At 38.8% G+C, this 18,337-nt stretch overlaps 1 protein-coding gene across 1 annotated transcript in view; it reads right to left on the bottom strand.

Annotated features, from left to right (window-relative positions):
• Positions 1 to 9,290: 9,290 nt before the first annotated feature.
• Positions 9,291 to 18,337, bottom strand: part of DYNC1LI2 (dynein cytoplasmic 1 light intermediate chain 2) — a 34,077-nt gene continuing 25,030 nt past the window's right edge. Inside the window, exons 8-13 of the mRNA XM_063437932.1 lie at positions 17,714 to 17,825; positions 17,571 to 17,630; positions 14,699 to 14,740; positions 12,917 to 13,034; positions 11,550 to 11,681; positions 9,291 to 10,436 (exon numbers count right to left, since the gene is read on the bottom strand). Coding sequence (XP_063294002.1) covers positions 10,333 to 10,436; positions 11,550 to 11,681; positions 12,917 to 13,034; positions 14,699 to 14,740; positions 17,571 to 17,630; positions 17,714 to 17,825 — 568 coding nt within the window. The 3' untranslated portion in view covers positions 9,291 to 10,332. The remainder of the gene's footprint in view (positions 10,437 to 11,549; positions 11,682 to 12,916; positions 13,035 to 14,698; positions 14,741 to 17,570; positions 17,631 to 17,713; positions 17,826 to 18,337) is intronic.

Below are 18,337 nucleotides of genomic sequence, written 5' to 3'. Positions count from 1 at the left end.
TTGTTAGAAGGGTTAATAAATAGGTATTATTAGTCAAAGCGGAAGCGGATGAGGAACTTATCACCTGCGGGGTTTTGCATATCTTGCAAAACTGCAAAATGTGGCACATACCTTCTTATTTTGGAGAAGGTGTATGTAGATATATTTACCAAAAGCTGTCCCTAGAAGGCATTAGCTTTGTTGCGACAAACATTGCACTAGTGATGACTGTGAGATGACTTTTGTCAATGTAGACTTTGCCTATCCATCTATGTATTATGACATCTGTTCACTGCATTGGCGTTTCAATGACATTCCAAAGCAGCCAGGATGAGTATTTCATGAATACATTTTCTCTTTATTCAGTACTCAAAACTGACAGGCTGGTGCTAGAGCCATTGCAAATTCATTTTAACAGCAGTCGCCAGAATATTGTGCAGGAAATGATGTGTCTTGCAGCCAGTCACTCATAGAACATTTTACAGTAAAACCTGTTAATGTAGTCCACACCTTGGCTATTCGGTTAAAAAAAAAAAAAAGATATTGTTACAGTGATCCAAAATAAATATTAAAAAAATATAAAATCGTTTTATTAATAAATTAAATATTAGACTACTGCTAAGTACAGAGAAAAATAATTAAAGATCTCTTATAGCGGAAACATAAAACTTACACGTTACACGTTTACGGGAGCACTATATTTGCTAAACGAATGAAACAAGACTTTCAGGGTTATTAATCAAATTGTGTATTGTCAGTAATTCAAAGTGAATTTCAAACATTAAGCTACAACAACAAAACTGAAAACACTAACTACTGAAATTGTGCTATTTTGGGTTATAATTTTAATTTAACTTCTAAAATTTCCAACAATTCACAGTTTAGTTAATTACCCCTAGATTGTAAGCTTGTTTGAGCAGGGCCCTATTTAACGCTTTTATCTGTCATTATAAAAATGATAATAATAACTTGGTGGAGGTGTACTTCCCCTTTAATGGTCCTTCGACCATTCCATTAGAAACATTTGGTTGAATTTAACACAGTAGTAAAAGTTGATCTATATGATAAAAACAGATGCGGTCTGCTCTCTGCTGTGATCATCTCAGGAATCTTCAAGGGATAGTCAAATTCAGGCAACAAAAAGGTCATAGGACCCAGGAGATTATCCTCTGCCATCTGAGAGTCGTATATATCGTTGAGCCATAGCCGGAAGGGTCATTTGAAATTGTGGGTTGAGATTTAGCTGTAAAAATATATGGTTTTTATTTTTATTGAAAATCTGTATTTTATTGTATGTTTACAGACAAAAATCAGCAAAGAAGATTAGAGATAAAAAATATCAGGATTAACATTGCTCATTTAAACAATAGAGTTGTGCAGCATTAACCTGGTCGGCACAAATGTATAGAACCTCGAATATACTTGTATATTTCAAAGAGCATACCAGTCTTGCCCAGATCTTGTCCAGTTATAATAAGCATTTCATGCAATAGTCAATCCGACATAAGAATGCAAAGAAAATAACCACAAAATCTCCCACCAGCCTTTTTGAAGGCCCCATGCCTGAACCAACTATGGTTTGGGGTTAAATTTTTTGATATCCTAGAAATATTACCGTACATAGAATTTCTTTTTTACTCTGATTTCATATGATGCTTTAAAAAATTAGATTGTTTAGTTTGTTTTGTTTGGAAAGTGACTGCTAGTGAAGGGATAAATAAATATATTTTAGTATGGCCCAGCTCTTCTGAACATTGCTGGGAACAGAACCTATGACTCTGAAGTTTGAACAGGTTATATGGTAAATGGGCACCCGATCCCCCCCATTTTATTAGTGGGGGTAAAGGTGGCAGTACACAGAATAAATTTTTACGATGGTACCGAGTTGCAATTTGTAAGATAATCTAATTAGTAGTTGATGTGGACGTCTTACTTTGTATGTACCAGAACAATAAACCAATTCAGCCGGTAAAGAGCCAGGGTAGTGACTTTACTAAGGATACCTTTATCTCCCAGTTTCTAAGTAGCTCAGCTAAATAAATATTTTTTTTAAGGAAAGTCTTTCCAGGATATTAAAAAAAATATTCTTTTACTTTCCAATATTAACCTGATCACATACAAAAATGTTTATGACTTCCACCTTCATGGAGGGATCCAAGGAGTTGTTTTGTGGGAGCCAGAGGAGATATTTTTTTTCTATGTAGGTTTCCTTATGGAGCCACAGTTCTATCCAGGTCCAAATAAACGAGAGCATACAGCTTGAATTGAAACAGGTCCAGTTAGGGCTTGCTATTATTGTCCCCTTTCTGGGCTGATGCAGTGAGATGTTCTGTGAGAAGTGGTAGATGATGTAACAAGGTAAGTACTTCTGGGATCCATGTTACAAGCAAGGGCATGAAGGTTTTATAGACTCTGGAAACCCAATACATCAGAGGTTGTTCCTCCTGTGGTCATCCACTTTCTCAAGTAATTCTGAGATCTATTTAGCTCCGCCAGGTAGTGGTCACTTGTCATTCGAGTGTGTCAATCCTACCCTTTTGAACCACTAGCTGAGATACCATCTCACAGATGGACAATTTAATGTCTTCTGACTTCATGTGTAGCTTAGGCCAGAGTGAATAGTAATTTTTTGAGCAATTGTATCTGGCTGAGTCAGGGAGGTGTCATTTGCCTGAGGCTCTGATTTTGACTTTTGTTCCTTGGTTCGATTAAAGTCTGAGACCTATGTATCCAGTGACAGTAGGTAGTATCATAATATTACAAAAACGTGGAACAAATGACTCCACTTGATTAGATTTCTCTGTCACTCCCTGAGATGGGGTACTGTCCCTATGCAAGAATATTATATGGGGAGGACCAATGTTGAGGAGTATTTAAGGCAAATAGCAGTAAAAAATAAGTTGGCCAGGGAAGAGACACGAGAGTCTTGCAGGCTTTTCCTCAAAATGGCAGCCTTAATTCAGGAGTTGTCGTTTTTGATTAATGGGTCATATTATATATATCAAAAATAACAATGTATTTTATTTCAGAAACTAAAGGTGATGTAGAACACCCTTCATTGGAATAATATATGGAAAACGTAAAGGGACAATGTAGGTTGGAAGCAACCATTAGTTTATTTATTTAGTAATGCTATTAAAAATTAGAAGAAAGAAAAAAAACATTTTAAATATCTAAACCCCCGGTATTCTCAACCTATAACTGCCAGGCATAGTTTGACAGATTAGCACTTGGTAACATAGAAATTTAAAGGGACACTATAGTCACCAAAACAACTTTAGCTGAATGAAGCCGTTTTGGTGTATAGATCATGCCCCTGCAGTCTCACTGCTCAATTCTCTTCCATTTAGGAGTTACATAATTTTGTTTATGCAGCCCTAGTCACACCTCCATGCATGTGACCTGCACAGCCTTCCTTAACTTCCTGAAAAGAGTCATCTAATGTTTACACTTCATCAATTGCAAATTCTGTTTAAGTTAGAATTTGTTATCTCTTGCTCTGTTAATATCTTCATAAACCCTGCAGGAGATTTATGTATATAATTAAAGTTCTTTTTACAGAGCAGGAAAAACAAACTTTTGAAGTAAGTTACATCTGATTGAAAATTAAAACAGTTTTCATGCACGGTGTGTCAATCACAGCTAGGGAAGGTGTGGCTAGATTTGCATAAACACATGGCAGTGAAGTGAGTCCCTTTAATTTCAGCATGATCCATGCAACTGCAGAACGGTCGGGTGTTGGGTTTTCAAGTTGCTTTAAGTAGGGTTGATATCTGTTCAGGAAACATTTTTAGTACTGTCTGAGACACTCAAAGTAAGTGCAACTCTATCATTTGAAAGTTTCAACCAGGATATTCTTCAAAAGGTTAAACTCAAATCCACCCAATAGAATATGTGAGTTCTCAGCTGTCAGTGCCCTACTCCGCCACAAGAGGGAGTGTAGCTCTTTTCCATGAGTAGGTTTCTGTTTTGTATATAATAACAGCAATGACCACACAGACTAGCCATCCTGCAATGATATTTTTATTGAAGCCTGAAACAAGTCGTCTTTAGCTATGCCAGCATTGGAGAAGCTCTTCCACGTAACTACAATCCACACCCTGTTACTGTATTACTGCTCTATTACAGGACTAAGGATGGTGGGGTATTAGGCCCAGACAATAGTCTTTAAGTTACTAAAACGGTGGGGTGATGGGTCCTGCTCTGACAAGTACAAAAAACTGTCACTTTTAATTCAAATAAATAGGAGCAAAATACAAAGATATCCAAGCTTAAAGTCCCAATATCGAGATTAAACAGAACTATAGACAAATCATACCGCCTTTTAAAACCAGACCTGTGTACAGCCATAGAAATGTAATTTCGTGAATTCGCTATTTTCGTTCAGAATGTGTTTTGATATCTTAGCCAATTATTTTAAATCTGCCATATGTCAGAGAAACTGGAATTGTGCGCCCAACCGGCACTCAAATGGTTAGATTGAAAGTTTTGCTGTTCTAGCGTTGAACCATTTAAAGGGGCAGGAACCTTCTTTTAACTATTATTGCCCATTAAAATTGCATGGATATCAGGATGTAAAATTTGGTCATTCACAACATTGTTGCAGCCCCTAATCAAGCAAATTGTTACGAAGCAAGGGAAAATGATAAAAAAAAAAAATATATCATAATCTTACCCAAACCATAAGACAGAGGTAAGGAATTCGGTTTAATTCTGTGTATGGGTCAAGGCATAAAAATTATTCTTAACTTGCTAAAGTCAAGGCACCCAGTGTGAGAGTAAGTATTAACATTACCAGGCTGGGAGTCTTGCAGCTGCCTGATGGATTTTCAGGTCTTTGCCAATTATAGCACAAAAAACATTCACTTTCTTTATTCTGTTTGAAGGTTTGTTAATACAAATGATTATTTTTGTACTTCCATCCACTCCCATAGCACTGGAACTAAGAGCAGATGTCATTAATAAACACCAACATTTATTGCTAAAGGTACCCTAACAGCAAAAACTATCCATCCAATCCTGCAACGATTGGCTGAGAGCGATGGGCTTTATTGCCCCCAGCATTCACAACAAATCATTGCCAACAAAATGTGGACAGTTTTCCATGAACATTGCAGTAGTATGAAATCTACGATATCTTGGTGGCAGGAGAAGGATTGGTGGGTGCTGCGGGAGCCCCAATATTTGTCAATCCACTCAAAATCTGGAGGGACATCACATCAGGGACTCTGTGTACCATAACTACTACAATAAACTGTAGCGGTCCTTATAGTGTGTCTAAAACTGTCCAAGCTAATTCTGTGGTATACATTATTTCCACCTTGATTTCAATTAAATAGCAGTTCACTTTAACAATTAACAAATTCAGACAGGTTGGGCAGCTACCAATCAGGCCTATATAAATGTAATAGTTTAGGTTTCTTTAGGATAACCTCCTCTTTCTCGCACAAGGGGTTCAGCAATACAAGAGAGGTGTTTTATTTTCTTTTTTACCAGGGGGAAAGTGATTGAAGCAGGATTTTTTTTTTTTTTTAGCCAAATAAAATTAATGAGAAAATGTGCATCGCCTACCAAAAATCTAAGTGTGAACACAAACAAGGTGAATTTAGGAAGAAAAAATGAAAAATTAAGGCTAGAATACAGCCAATGGACAGCTTGAGGCAGCTTTTAAATTGGTATTAAATGTTTCAGAAGCCTATAGTAACCACTAAAAAAAAGAATAATGAAAATAATGTTACAATTGGCTCTTTATCGATAGCACAAATCCAACTAATCTCTGCCAATATTGATAATTCCCAACCGAAAAGTATTGCAGAACAAAAATAAATAAATATTGACTTCTGATTGAAAATAAAAGACTGCTACATATTCTTTGAAATAAAACGTGAATATAAAACAAAATCCTTTATAATACATTCCCTTTAAATATTAAAATATAAAGACACTGCATTCTTTGTTTATTTACAAATTGGAATTTAAGTATATTTGAAAGGATCCCTTGCAGGCTAGGATTTTGGCTCTAGTGTTTATGAAAAAAAAGAAATGGCCAGTGTTAGAAAGTTACAGGTAAACATTAAAATAAAGTTTAAGTACTGTAGGATGACATTTAACAAAATGATGTTTTACCTATTTATTAAGTAAAAGAAGAAAAACTACACCAATTTACATTTTATATTTGGAACAAATAAACATAAAAAGTAAAGTGTTTTTTTGATGATTTTTTTTGGGGAGCCAATTACATACACAGAGGTTTCTTGTTCAAAGTAAAGCCATTGAAAGTTAAACAATTTGATGCAATTAGCAGGAGCGTCCCATTGTAACTGCTCCACTATCAGATATTTGCCTCATGTTTCTATCTGCATGAAAATCAATGTCAAAACAATATGAATGTTTTTCAGGAGGCAGCTGTTAATATGTTGCTCCAAGTTAAGATACTGGCGAGAGCAGACCCTCATTTTTAGCACATTTTAGAGATAAGGCATTAAAAAAAACAAGAAAAATAAAAGATATGTCTAAACTCTGTAATGGCACACGTGGGCAAAAAACCTGTTGGAGGTCTGAGCAAGGGCAAGCTATTTTTTTTTTTGCCCAGTCTCTTCTGTTTTTGACTTGTACAGTTCTGAACATGCACGGTTTGCTGCCAATATTTAACATTTATTCTAGAGGGATCATGAAGTGACCAAGTAATCTCAGCCAATCCTAACTTTTACATGACACACATCTCATGACCGTCCGCTTAGCATAGGTTCTTAAAATATGTGGCTCAGCTGTCCAAGTAGATTCATTCATGAAAACACATGATTGACACTACTAAGCAAGTTACTGCTACGATAACAAAATAACATACTAGAAGACAGGGACAAGAAAAAGCCTTACACTGTATTATTGTACTTCGGAGGGTACCTGCATGCATTTGGAAATCCTGAAGAAACTTTACTTTTAAAGAATCCTTATAAAAGAATAATAACCGCTTCAATCCTCCTTCTTAGCGCTAATCTTTTAGAAAAGGAATGTTGTATATTTATCTGGTTAACTTTTTGGATAGGATATAATAGTAACTCTGCCTAATACTGGACTAAAATCTCAATCACTCTTGAAAAGGAATGAAAATAGAGGCTAAAGATGTGAAGACTTGTAGTACAGACATAGCTGTTCAAGAGTTATATCCTAATACACCAGGATAGTGAATTGTTTCCAAATGGTGTAACATTGTTGGCAAATCAAAGTGAATTCCATATTTTGGGCCTTGCTAGGAGAACTGGAAAATTTCTCTTTTGACCTAAACCTTTTAATTCCCAACAATTTACACATTAGTGAATAACCATTTGTGGGCCTCCATTAGAACTCTGCATTTGCAGGTCACTGACCCCGCTTTGTATTTAGCACGGAATATAATTAGCTTAAAAGTAAATCAGAGTCCAGCTTTTATTTTAACGCTTCCCCCCATTCTCTAAATCCAGTCTGTGACATTCATTTGCCATTTAAAAAAAAGACTTGGCCTTATCTAATTGTAAAATACAGAACAAGCACATCTCATAGTATTTACTAAGCTATTAGATCTTTCAGCATGTTAATCTACATAAAAGCAAATTATATTAACGCATTACTGATAATTTAGTGCAGTTTCACAAATATCCGGAACGTGATGGAGGAAGGAAGCTCCTAAACATTTGCGATGCCAATGTAAGCGACCACTGGCCTATATTGTTTTAGAGCAATAATATTAATAACAAAAAGAAAATGTACAGACACATCAGTCATAATTTCATTGCTCCTTTTAGCAAGATTTATCCCGAGGTGTTGAGGAACCATCGTAACAAGGCGTTAAGAACTCACTGTATGTCACATAGCAGGACTAACTATACAGCGACTCTAGGCGACTTCCTATGGCCCAGGAGGTTAGAATGGGGCCCTGGCACCATGAATTTCACTGGTTCCATTAACCATCCCTATGTGAAGAATGGGGGGGGGGGGGGGGGGGCATAACAGGTAACCTGCCTTGGGCATTTGGGGATTTTAATCCTTCTCTGCTTGATCAAGTATACCCTAAAGAACTGCATCACATATACACAGAGTACATCTTCCTTTATAGTAGTCTTGCTTGGCAGATATACAGTTAACACTAAAAACGGAAATCGTTCCATATTAAGAAGACTAGAGTTAGGAAATTATGACTTTAGAGGTTGTTATGTACGTTTAGCAAATTAGATAGTGTTTAAAATATATTCAAATTGGACGTTGCAAAAAAATAAAAATAAAAATCATTAACATTGATATAATGGTCTTTACACAAAGCTTCTTTTTAACACACTTTACATTCTATCAAAACACTTCCAGTACATGGAAACAGGAGTTGGGAAAGTGCTCTGCTATTTAACCACACAAATGCCAGTTAAATAAAGTTAGGCCATTTTTTTTTTTTTGTTGTTGAGAAACTGTTAACCATTTGAGTGTCAGACGAGAGAATTTTCCATATACCATGGCACCGTGAGCGATCACAGGATTTAAGCAAAGAGTGAACCTACAAGTAAGTGTGGTTTGCACATTACCTGTGCAAGTGTGGTGGTGTTATTTATAAAAAAACTAATCGAACAGATCGCTAGACAGGAAAGGGACTTCACGTACTTGGTTTAGCGCAAAGCTTTGCTGAACATGTCGTGTGTTAATGAAGACAGGGAAATGTTGGATTGACAGATTATGTACCCTTCATCCACTGTATTTTAAAGCACCCCAAAGTATTAACCCCCGCCCCCACTGGGCTATGGAAAATTCCTTGATAAACCATGAATGTAGCCTGGAGCCGTTAAGAAGCAGCAAAGTGCACTTTAGATGCTGTGAATTAACGATAGTCTTTTATGGCTCTCCCAATTGCTGCAACAATCACAAGATCCGCCAGCCACAGAAGCAGGTAGAAGGGTTAACAAGGAATCTGTAAATCAGGGTTGGCCAAAAGATTATCCCTGCAGCTATTACAAACCTATAATCCCCATGATGCTTTTCCAACCTTAAAGGGAATGTTAGTTCTCAACAGATACTCCTGCTGTTGGTAATCCGTTTGATAAACCCTGCAGAACAACATTCACTTTACAGCTTCCCTGACATGGCTCTGGGGAAACCGGTCCTTTTTTATTATGCTTTTTTTTTTTTTAAACCAATGCTTTTCTTTGTTAATTAGATACCTTCTGTTTGGAGGTTGGTGTGAAGCAATGCCATTGGCATTTGTGAAGTGAACATTTCCTGTGGTTTTTAAAATACCATGCAAAAAGGGAAAAAAAGTAACAAAAATAATAAAAAAAATTATATATATATATATATATATATATATATATATTTGTGCTACTGCGGCTGTCAAGTAACTTCAAAATCAAGTCTGTTTCAATAAAACAAAAATAAAATAGCTGGTCTGTAACATGCAGAAATGAAGAGTTAGTAGGAGAGTGTATAACGTAGAACTGAGAACAGACTATAGGAAGCCTGTTTTTGCAAGAGCATTTGCGCGTGTGTATATGAATACATAAATAAAAAAGGTGACCGTTAATACAGTGCATAATTATTTCAAGCGCCTCCTAGTGGTACATCATGAACTGTTCCAGGCACTTGGAACTGAGCAGACACTTTCTTTAACCCAGCATTCTTTCCACCATACTGTATCCCTGCATGTAATCCCAGCGTATTTTTTTCCCTGTTACAATCCCCCAAAGACGTTCTTGTCATTTTGTTTCAGTTTTAGATGGGGAGGGATTTGGTGTTAATTTGAAGCAACAGCAAACACAAAGATTACTGTACCCCTTTCCAAAAAGCATCCCAAGAGAAGTGTAAGAAAAAGGAAGGGGGGTAAAAAAAAGAAGAAGAGTGGTGTTAAATGCACTGGTTTCTCATTCTAACTCACATCCACCCTCCATCCCCGACATTATAGAGCCCTCGCTACTTCTGGCCAACATTCTAACGCTCATCTCCCTTTTGCTGCTCCGCCTATAACTTTAAGGATGTAACACACAGCAGAGTCTGTTTAAAAACTAAACAGGAAATCGCCGTCTGAGAATCGAAGAATCGTTAAACCCTTAGGAAGTGGGCTAGCCTGCAAATACAGCCCATTAAGTGCTCACAAAGTGCAGAGAAACAGAGTGATGCGGGTGCTTTCCTGCACAAGAGGTTAATCAGGTGGCATGTTTTAGGTAACTTCCTGTAAGGGCATGTAACGCTTGCGACAAGCTGTTAAGCCTGCCTCTTTCCACGGTGGAAGCCTACAGTATCCGCTGTGTCAGAGCAGCCACAGAATCTTCAGTTCGTTACACATCATTATTATTTGGTCATTTACATAAGTGTTTTGTATTCGTAAGCTTTCCAAGCAGATCAGGCCTCGTTTTCAGACGGGGAAGAGTTGGCTAATACAGCTTCCTGCTGGCGTGTCAGTCTGTCCAGCTCTTCTTGGACGTTGGTTAGTACAGCTTTCTGTCCTGTGCCAAAAAGAACAACAGACTTTAAAAATGGCTTTGTTCATATGTCTCATACAAAACTTCATAGATAGTTGATAACCTTTCTTTTCCGTTTTTTTTCTCTACAATAAATAGAATCATATAGTACTACTGGCTGTTATAAAAAAATAAACTATTGCATTGTACTAGTTTATACAAGAGTTAGTATTGATTTATTTTACAAATATGCCTCAAGGTCTCCTTTATAATGAAGAAACTTTTTTTTTTATTATTCTTTATTTATTCCAAGGCAGTACATTACATTGAAAACATAATGAATCATAATATTGCAATATATTGTTACATTGTGCATGACAGTATTCTCTCGCATTTTCAATAACAGTAGGCCAATACTCCTTTTAAGACCTTACATGTCCATTGTAGCATGGAGTGCGTCTATCAGACAGCACGCCCCTGTTTTCCTGTCCGCCCTGGTATATTTTTTTAAATTATAAAGAATAGTATAACATAAAGAGGCTGAAGTTACCATACAAACATTTCTTTTATCGATAGGACATGCCCTATCCGTTATGAAGAAACTTTTTTTATATCTTTTTTTTGTAAGCAAGGATAGCAAGGTATGATAAACGTGTCAATATGTCAGTTCAACAGGGAGCTGTGCAAGGCAGAGTTACTCTCTGGCACCAAAGGGAGAGCATCACTGCACTTTGGCAGAGAAAAGGTTAAAGTGGACCTTTAAAACACAGTTAACACTGCCATGTGTTTATTGTTACATAGCCACTTACCTCACTTCAAAGGACCTCCTCAACCTCTTCTACCTTTAACAATCTGTAATTGTCTCATTTGTTAAATGTCCCCCCATTAGAACATTATAAAGCATTCACTATAGATCCACACACTGAATCCCTTACACTCACACACGTACACTACACCCCCTATACACAAACACATACATCCCTAATACACACACACGCTACATGCCTCTACACCTATAAACTAAACTTTACTGTAATTATGGTGCAGATTATTTTATTAATTCCCCTCTAACTTTCTAGTCACAATATATGGGTGCATCTTATGTTCTTATATTCTGAAAAATATGGTACTTATTGCACTAGCTAAAATTTGACCTACCTGTTTTTTTGGCAGAACCTTGCGCATTGGTTCCCGCTGCACCCGTTCCTCCAGGGCTTCCAGGGGATCCAGTCTTTTTGCTCAGCAGGCTGTTGAAAAAACTGGCCAGGACACCTTCACTGGCGGCTGCATCTGTGGGTGTTATGTAAGAGCATCAATGAAACACGAGGGTGTATATGAAAGTTAAAACACTAATTGGGGAGGTGAGGCATGCCACTCTGGCATTTGAGATCAGATGAGTTATGTGGAAAGTTAAGTGATGCTTTGGTGATGTTTGCAAAGACACATACTCGGCCTATGGAATGGGTTGGCTAAAAGTGAGGCTAGTAGAAAAGTTAAACAAAGTTTACAGAAGGGCTCTTCCATAGGTTTGCAAGTGAGGACCCTTCTGTAAAAGAACCCTTCTGAAAAGCACCACTTTTCAATTAGTAATGCTTATATCAAGTGTTTCCAGAGACTACACACTAGCACAGTACCAGCTTGTACTGTGAAATCGCTAGGATCAAGGAAGTCTCCATTGGAATATGGGAAATAGAATTTCCATAATGAAACATACATATATACACATACACACACAGCTGACTAGAATACAAAGCAAAGATTAAACTTAAAGGGAAACTACAGTGCCAAAAAACAAACACAGTTGTTGTCCTGGCACTATAGTCTCCCCCCTCTCACCCCCATCCACCCCCTCACCCCCCAATTTTAATTTCAGATGAGAAACCCCCCTCTTCATCCAGAAAATTTATGAGGTCTCTCTTGGTCTCAAATCTGGTTTTAGTAATTTAACATCCATGGTGCCATTCACATTTAGTAATTTAACATGTACTGGACATGCGCGAGGAGGACATAGCAAACGTGAATACAATGAGGGAGGTCAGGAGACAAACCATAAGTTAGTTAAAGCAGACAACTTGTTTTAAATTCAATTGCTGGAAAAATTCAATTGTTTTCAAATAATAATAAGACAATTCTGAGCAACATATTTAGGGGAAAAATATTGTGCTTCAAAAGAGATTATTTCTTAATTCAATCAAGCTAATATGAGTGATGCCAGTTATACATTTAAAAAGTGCCAAAGATAGGGCTAACCTTTTATTCACAGTAAGATTAGAATTATATTATTAGTATTCAGCATTATTATTATTATTGGTATTTAAATCGAATAGGATATGGCTGAGAGAGAAAGGAATGGAAGAAAATGATTTGATTTAATTCTGCCTGCTACAAAATTCTACTATTTACTGCTACATACATTTTAAAATAACCTATGGGCTCTCCCAAAAGAGAGAGATGCAATCAGTATGTTCCCCGCATTACTAGCACCCATGCAATATACAATGTATATTCTGAAGTGATGGACTTACTTTTCATATTTGGATCTGGCTTTTTGACCGTTGCCATAGGTGAAGAACTGGGCACAGTGGTGGCACCAGAGCGGCCTGGTGTTCTGGGAGACCCTGTGGGAGCCCGGGCTGGGGACTCCTGCAAACAAAAAATAGGGGAAAAAATATATTAAAAATTATAACATATATATGTATTTGTTACAATAGATCTGATATGCCAAAATAAACAAACACTTGCCTGCTTAAGCCCATAACTGCAGCACTTTATTGCACAGCATGATGTCTTCATCCAATTAAGCACCAAACGTGCAAATAAGCAATCAGGCATTTGCTGAGAAATGCCATAGGAGTGTATGCATGTTTAGCCATTTCTTCTATAGTGGCGTACATGTGAATGGCACCATGGATGTTAAATTATTTACATAGTATGCTCTGCTTGTGCCAAGTCAATCAGACATTAAAATATAAACTACATTAAGATTACATGCATAATATATAACAAATATATTTATTAGAAACTATAGATTCTTTTTATAGGTTTCAAGCTGGAAAACTTGTCGTGTAGTCACAGACAGGAAATTCCAGGCAATTCAATGCCAATAGGTCTGGAATAAGCACTAAGAAACATTCCCAAAGACAGCACTAGGCCTCTCTCGGCAGTCATAGAATTAATGCTGTGAGGCTGGAATAAGCTGAATAACGGTTCTGTATAAGAGTGCACACTTCTTTGCTTGTGACTGTCATGCTGCTCTGGGTCTGATCCATGTAAATACAAGGAGTGTTCTGACAAACATTCACATAACTGTTTAACACCAAAATACAAGAGTCATCATCCCTATAAATATATTGTGAATGGAGCCTGCCAGAATAACAAAGGAGGCAAAGGTTAGGTCTATTTACTAAAAAGTGGAATAAAAAAATGACTGAACAGGTTTCCACTCCATGCACATCAATGAAGACAAGAGAAATAAGTTGCAATTCCCCCTATAAAACTCTTCGGGCTAGGTTTTAGTACAAGAGATGAGCAATACCCAATGGCAGTTCTACCACTGACATCTATCATCTGGACAGGGAATTAAGAAGATATGTTTCGCCAGAACGGCAACACAAAGGGAAACATAACTTGACGAAACTTGGCAAACAAAGTATTTCCAAGTTGTATATGCAGAGTTCTAGCCAAGCAGTTGTCCTATTTAGCCGTAGGTATGGTTTGGAACTCTACGTTTACTTGCAATTTTAGTAGTGCAAAGTAAGCAATTTTCAATCTTTAAAAAGGAAATGAAAAATCGTATGCACTTTACATTAGCGCTGTACAGACAACAGGCTACTTTTAAAGAAGCCATGTAAAAAAAATTATCTCCCAAATCTCCAAAAAGTGGTTACACACTGTAATAGAATGTAAAATAGTTCTAAGTGTTCATATACCACTTTGGCAGATAGTACGCTCTCTCCCCAGAATTAGTACCGCTGTTTTGAGAACAAGAAAAGAAAGCAATTGAAGACTGCTTCCCCTATTCCTCTAATTGGCTTTCTATATCAGATCCAAGATTTATAAAATGTGTACATTGAATTGAGGGATAATGGGATGAAGACATCATGCTGTGCACCTGGCCCAAACAACAATAAGTCTCAACTAACTATATCACAGGATCTTTGTCACAAAGAATTACTTTTAGGACACGAAAACACCAGAATGCACTTGAAAAATAATGTGAGATTATTGACAGAAATCATCAACATTGTCCTGACATGGGAAAACAATACTTTGGTATTTGAGCACTTCATAAAACCATAACTACTTACTGAAGCTCTTGTAGGAGTGGCTGGCTGCTTTGAAAGATAAGACTGCAAAAAGAAAAATCTAAATTAGAAATAGAATTAGTCAAATTGCTCTTTCCCCTCTTATTTCCAACATTTATCACATTATTATTATTATTTATAAAGCACCAACAAATTCTGCATTAATGTGTTTTTAATATTCAAGTCCAACTTGAAATATCCTACATCTCAAATATGTATACCGAACACTGTGTCCTACTCCCCATCTAGACTGTGCCCCCTTAAATTAAATGGAAAAAATAGATTTCTACTTACTTTTTCCAGCTTCTAGACGTGGTGTAGCTGCCCCCACTCTGCCTCCCATGAGAATATCCCGCAGGAGTCGTTTGTCTTCCAATGTTTCTCATAGAGAAGCACTGAATCCAATGTTTCTCACAGAGAAGCACTGAATCCAAGGTTTCTCACAGAGAAGCACTGAATCCAACGTTCTCACAGAGAAGCACTGAATCCAACGTTTCTCACAGAGAAGCACTGAATCCAAGGTTTCTCACAGAGAAGCACTGAATCCAAGGTTTCTCACAGAGAAGCACTGAATCCAAGGTTTCTCATAGAGAAGCACTGAATCCAATGTTTCTCTATGATCAGCATTAGAGGACATTCGAAGTATTCATGCAATGAGTTAGGACACTGAATGCCACTTAAACGAATCAAACTCTGTTATAGCAGTGCAATCGCCTCTGGGGGCTGGTATCTCAGAAAAGACAATGGTTTACACTGCAGGACTAAAAACAAGAGGGGAACTGCACCCTGAACACTTCATTGAGCTGAAGTAGTCTGTGTGCCTATAGTGTCCCTTTAAATTGAAAGGGATTGATATAAATGTCATATGCAGTGACTGACAAAAGAAGAAAATCAGTACAATAGGGTACAGTGACCACAAAAAAGCAAATTAAGTTCCTTTAAAACCCAAAGTCCAGGGGGGCGGGACCTGACCCTCATGGCGGAGAGACGTGTCTTACACAAGCTCCTGCTTAATCCTGACAAAATAAGCAAAAATCGTCTCACCCAGTCGCAACACACGGCATTGCCAGACGCCCACCTGTCACCCATGATAGAAGGCACACAATGGGATGCTGTGCAACCCGATTGGGGCCAGCTGAAGACTCAACTGACATTGCGGCCTGGTGCTCAACGGGCGGGGGAGGCGGCCGCTCCCAAGCCCTGGAGCTGCTCACAGTACAAGCCAGCCCTGCTACCCCCCACCCCTTGGACCGGCGGGGGTGATCCCGGTCCACCCTAGGAGGTCGACCCCAAGCTTGAGGAGTGATAGAATACCGCCAAAGACAGCGAACGGAGGCCTCTCTAAGATGGCGGACACAACATGTGCCGACCACCCCAGCGACTCCCCACAAGATATTGTCACACGAATCAACTACCACTTTGAGACCTTCTGGATGAAGCTAGCGGGTATACTGAATCAAAGTGCTCCGCCACAGCCACCCACTACCACAAAGCAAGCAACGCTCACCCACTCCCATCACACAAACCAGCAGCCGCACAGCCGCCCAGCACTCCTACTCGCTCGGGCAGGGCGCCAACGCAAACATGCCCTCCCCTCCCACCGATACTACACTGCACGAAGGTCCGGCGGGGACCGACTCCGCGCTCCCAGACCGCACTATCAAAAGAGTCACACGTCGCAGCGACACCTACAGCCACGGTCGGGACCCGGTGGGGAGTGGAGATGCAAAGGACTGCAGAGATCAGGGCACACTGATAAGGAGAAGAATGCACTGACAAGACTCACCTCGCCCAAGAACAGAGCGACGCAAGTCAGAGGATGGAGAAGGTTGGGCACAGGGCCCAGAATGACGGCAACACCTGGTCAGTCAGCTACCGACCCGCGACCAAGACACGGGCCGCCTCCTGAGCACACGAAGAGATCAAGACCAGGATCCACAAAGGCACCCGAACAGGACTGTGGTATGCCTCCTGCAGGTGTGGGCTGACTGGGACTCTAGAAGCCACAGATGAGTCACCCACCTTGCCTCACACAGACTCTGACTTTAATATGGCAAATGTAATGTTTCTATATGCATTTGGTGTTACTTTTATACCCCTATGCTCCTGAGTTATGCTTAACGTTTATCTGGTTTGACCACCTCCCAATTCAGTTCTCCTAGCTAATAATAAAGGCACACCTTATTACAGACTCCAGTATCGGGGCCCTCCCTCCTGGCGGTAAATTCCCAACCCCTTTGCTATGCCCACTGACTGCCTGATGCAAAAGCCTCGCTGTGGCACCCCAAGAGCGGCGCTGGCACCTGAGGAAATAGCAAATCTCACTCCATCTTAGTTCTTTCCCCATAGTGCGGCAGCATGCTATTCCTATTCATGTCAAATTGAAAATTGCCAGATCAGCAAACCTGCTAGCGCTATTGATACTCTCATAAGGTTCATAACCTGTGAATCTTAGAAATCTACTAATATTGTTGAAAGTTCATTGTCATTTGTGTTGAAGATCGTTGGCGTACTTACCTTACTCTTAGCAAAGCAACCTCCTTACAAAAAACTATTGACTCAAAGCATGGTTTCACACTATAATATTAAACATGTGCTGTTTTACATGCCACGCTATGTACTGTTTTGTTACCACTTGCAACTGCCGTCGTGGCTTTGCAGGCCTGTTTGTTACTTCAAGCACACGAAAAAAAAAGAATTAAAAAAAACGAAACCCCAAAGCCCAGGAACAATAGCAAAAACACAAACAATAAATGTTGGTGAACCATTAGTATCTTAAGCTTCTACCAAGGTGTATTAGCTCCTTCCTGCATTTTGTAAAGAAATTAAGAGTTGCCATTACTGGTTAACATCCAAAGTAAATACATCAACGTACCTGCTGTTTCATTAGGAACACCTGTTCATCTTCAGCAGCGACCTCCTTATCGTGAACCAACTGCCAAGACATACACATGTTAACCTGGAGAAAGTGAAACGCAGAAGTTTCACACAGCTCATACACACAGGAGTATGGATTACCTTTCTAACTGGAGGCTTTGCAATAAAATCTTCATAGGCATCTTCAGGCTTAACGGTTGAGAAATTTTCATGCAAAATCCCAATCTTTTTCTCATTGTCCCAACCAGCAGGACTAAGAGGGAAGGGAAAGGTGAACAGGGTGAATGTATTTACATTGGCAAATTAGGCTGCGCAGCACGTCATTACATGTGTCAAAATACTATTATTACTGTTAAATGGACATTCCAGGCACCAAAACAGCTCTAGCTAAATTGTTATGGTGCCAGGAATCCCCCAGGAGAACTCTTACCTGAAGGGGTTAAACCGTTTTCGAACAGTTTAACAAAAATCTGCAACCAGAGGTGATATCTGACTTCTGAAATTACACTTTCAGAAAGTGTGGAGTGTTGCGAGCCAGGTGCGCAGCTAAAGCCTTCAGCAAATCAATGACCCCCGTTCACAAAACTGGCTTAGAAAAAGTAAGTTTCTTTTTAGTTGTGTGAATAGGGAATCACTCATTGGCTGAGAGCGTCAGTGAACTTTCAGAAACCGGATGACGCCTTGGGGGGGGAGTGGGGACCACCGCTGGAGGCAACTTTGGAGTTAAACTATTCAAAACGGCTTAATCCCTTCAGTAAGAGTGTC

This window comes from Pelobates fuscus, chromosome 12 (assembly GCF_036172605.1).
Source record: "Pelobates fuscus isolate aPelFus1 chromosome 12, aPelFus1.pri, whole genome shotgun sequence".
Lineage (NCBI taxonomy): Eukaryota > Metazoa > Chordata > Amphibia > Anura > Pelobatidae > Pelobates > Pelobates fuscus.
This window is presented reverse-complemented; position numbering and strand designations above follow the sequence as displayed.